This window comes from Geospiza fortis, unplaced genomic scaffold, assembly GCF_000277835.1.
Source record: "Geospiza fortis unplaced genomic scaffold, GeoFor_1.0 scaffold1917, whole genome shotgun sequence".
Taxonomy (NCBI): Eukaryota; Metazoa; Chordata; class Aves; order Passeriformes; family Thraupidae; genus Geospiza; species Geospiza fortis.
The window spans coordinates 34,680-35,199 of NW_005054961.1; the positions used below are offsets into that span (position 1 = coordinate 34,680).

The 520-nt window shown below is 66.3% G+C and overlaps 1 protein-coding gene across 1 annotated transcript in view; it reads right to left on the minus strand.

Annotated features, from left to right (window-relative positions):
• Window positions 1-520, minus strand: part of LOC102038437 (potassium voltage-gated channel subfamily H member 2-like) — a gene marked incomplete at its 5' end in the record, with an annotated part of 2,379 nt that overhangs the window by 1,613 nt on the left and 246 nt on the right. The window contains 1 exon segment of the mRNA XM_031065654.1: window positions 325-520. This exon segment is cut by the window's right edge and continues 27 nt beyond it. Within this exon segment, the coding sequence (XP_030921514.1) occupies window positions 325-520 (196 nt within the window).

Genomic DNA, 520 nt, shown 5'->3' on the forward strand with positions numbered 1-520 from the left:
CAGGGGGGTCTCGGCAGGAGGTTCGGGGGGGGATCTGGGCAGGGGGTTCAGGGGGGTCTGGGCAGGAGGTTAAGGCATCACCAGGGGCACTGTGGTGTCCTGGCCTGGGGGTGCATGCGCGACCCCCCGGCACTCCCCACAGGAGGACCCAGCACTCAGGAACAGCCCCCACCACCCCAACATGCACCCCAGCACTGGGGGCACGGGTGGGACCCTGGACACACCGCAGACCCCCAGAGCAGCACTGCCCAGCCAGCGGGGCTGGGACCCTGTGTCCCCGTGTCCCCATGTGCCCGTGTGCCCTGTCCCCGTGTCCCCTGTCACCTCCTCGGAGCCGGAGCCGAAGATGAGCAGGTCGAAGGGGATGGCGGCCACCATGTCGATGAGGAACCAGCCCTTGAAGTAGTGGATGGCGATCTTGGCGGGGTGGCTGACCACCTCCTCGTTGGAGTTGACGTAGGTGGTGCGGAAGTTGATGAGGATGTCGATGATGAACATGATGTCCACGATGAGGGCCACC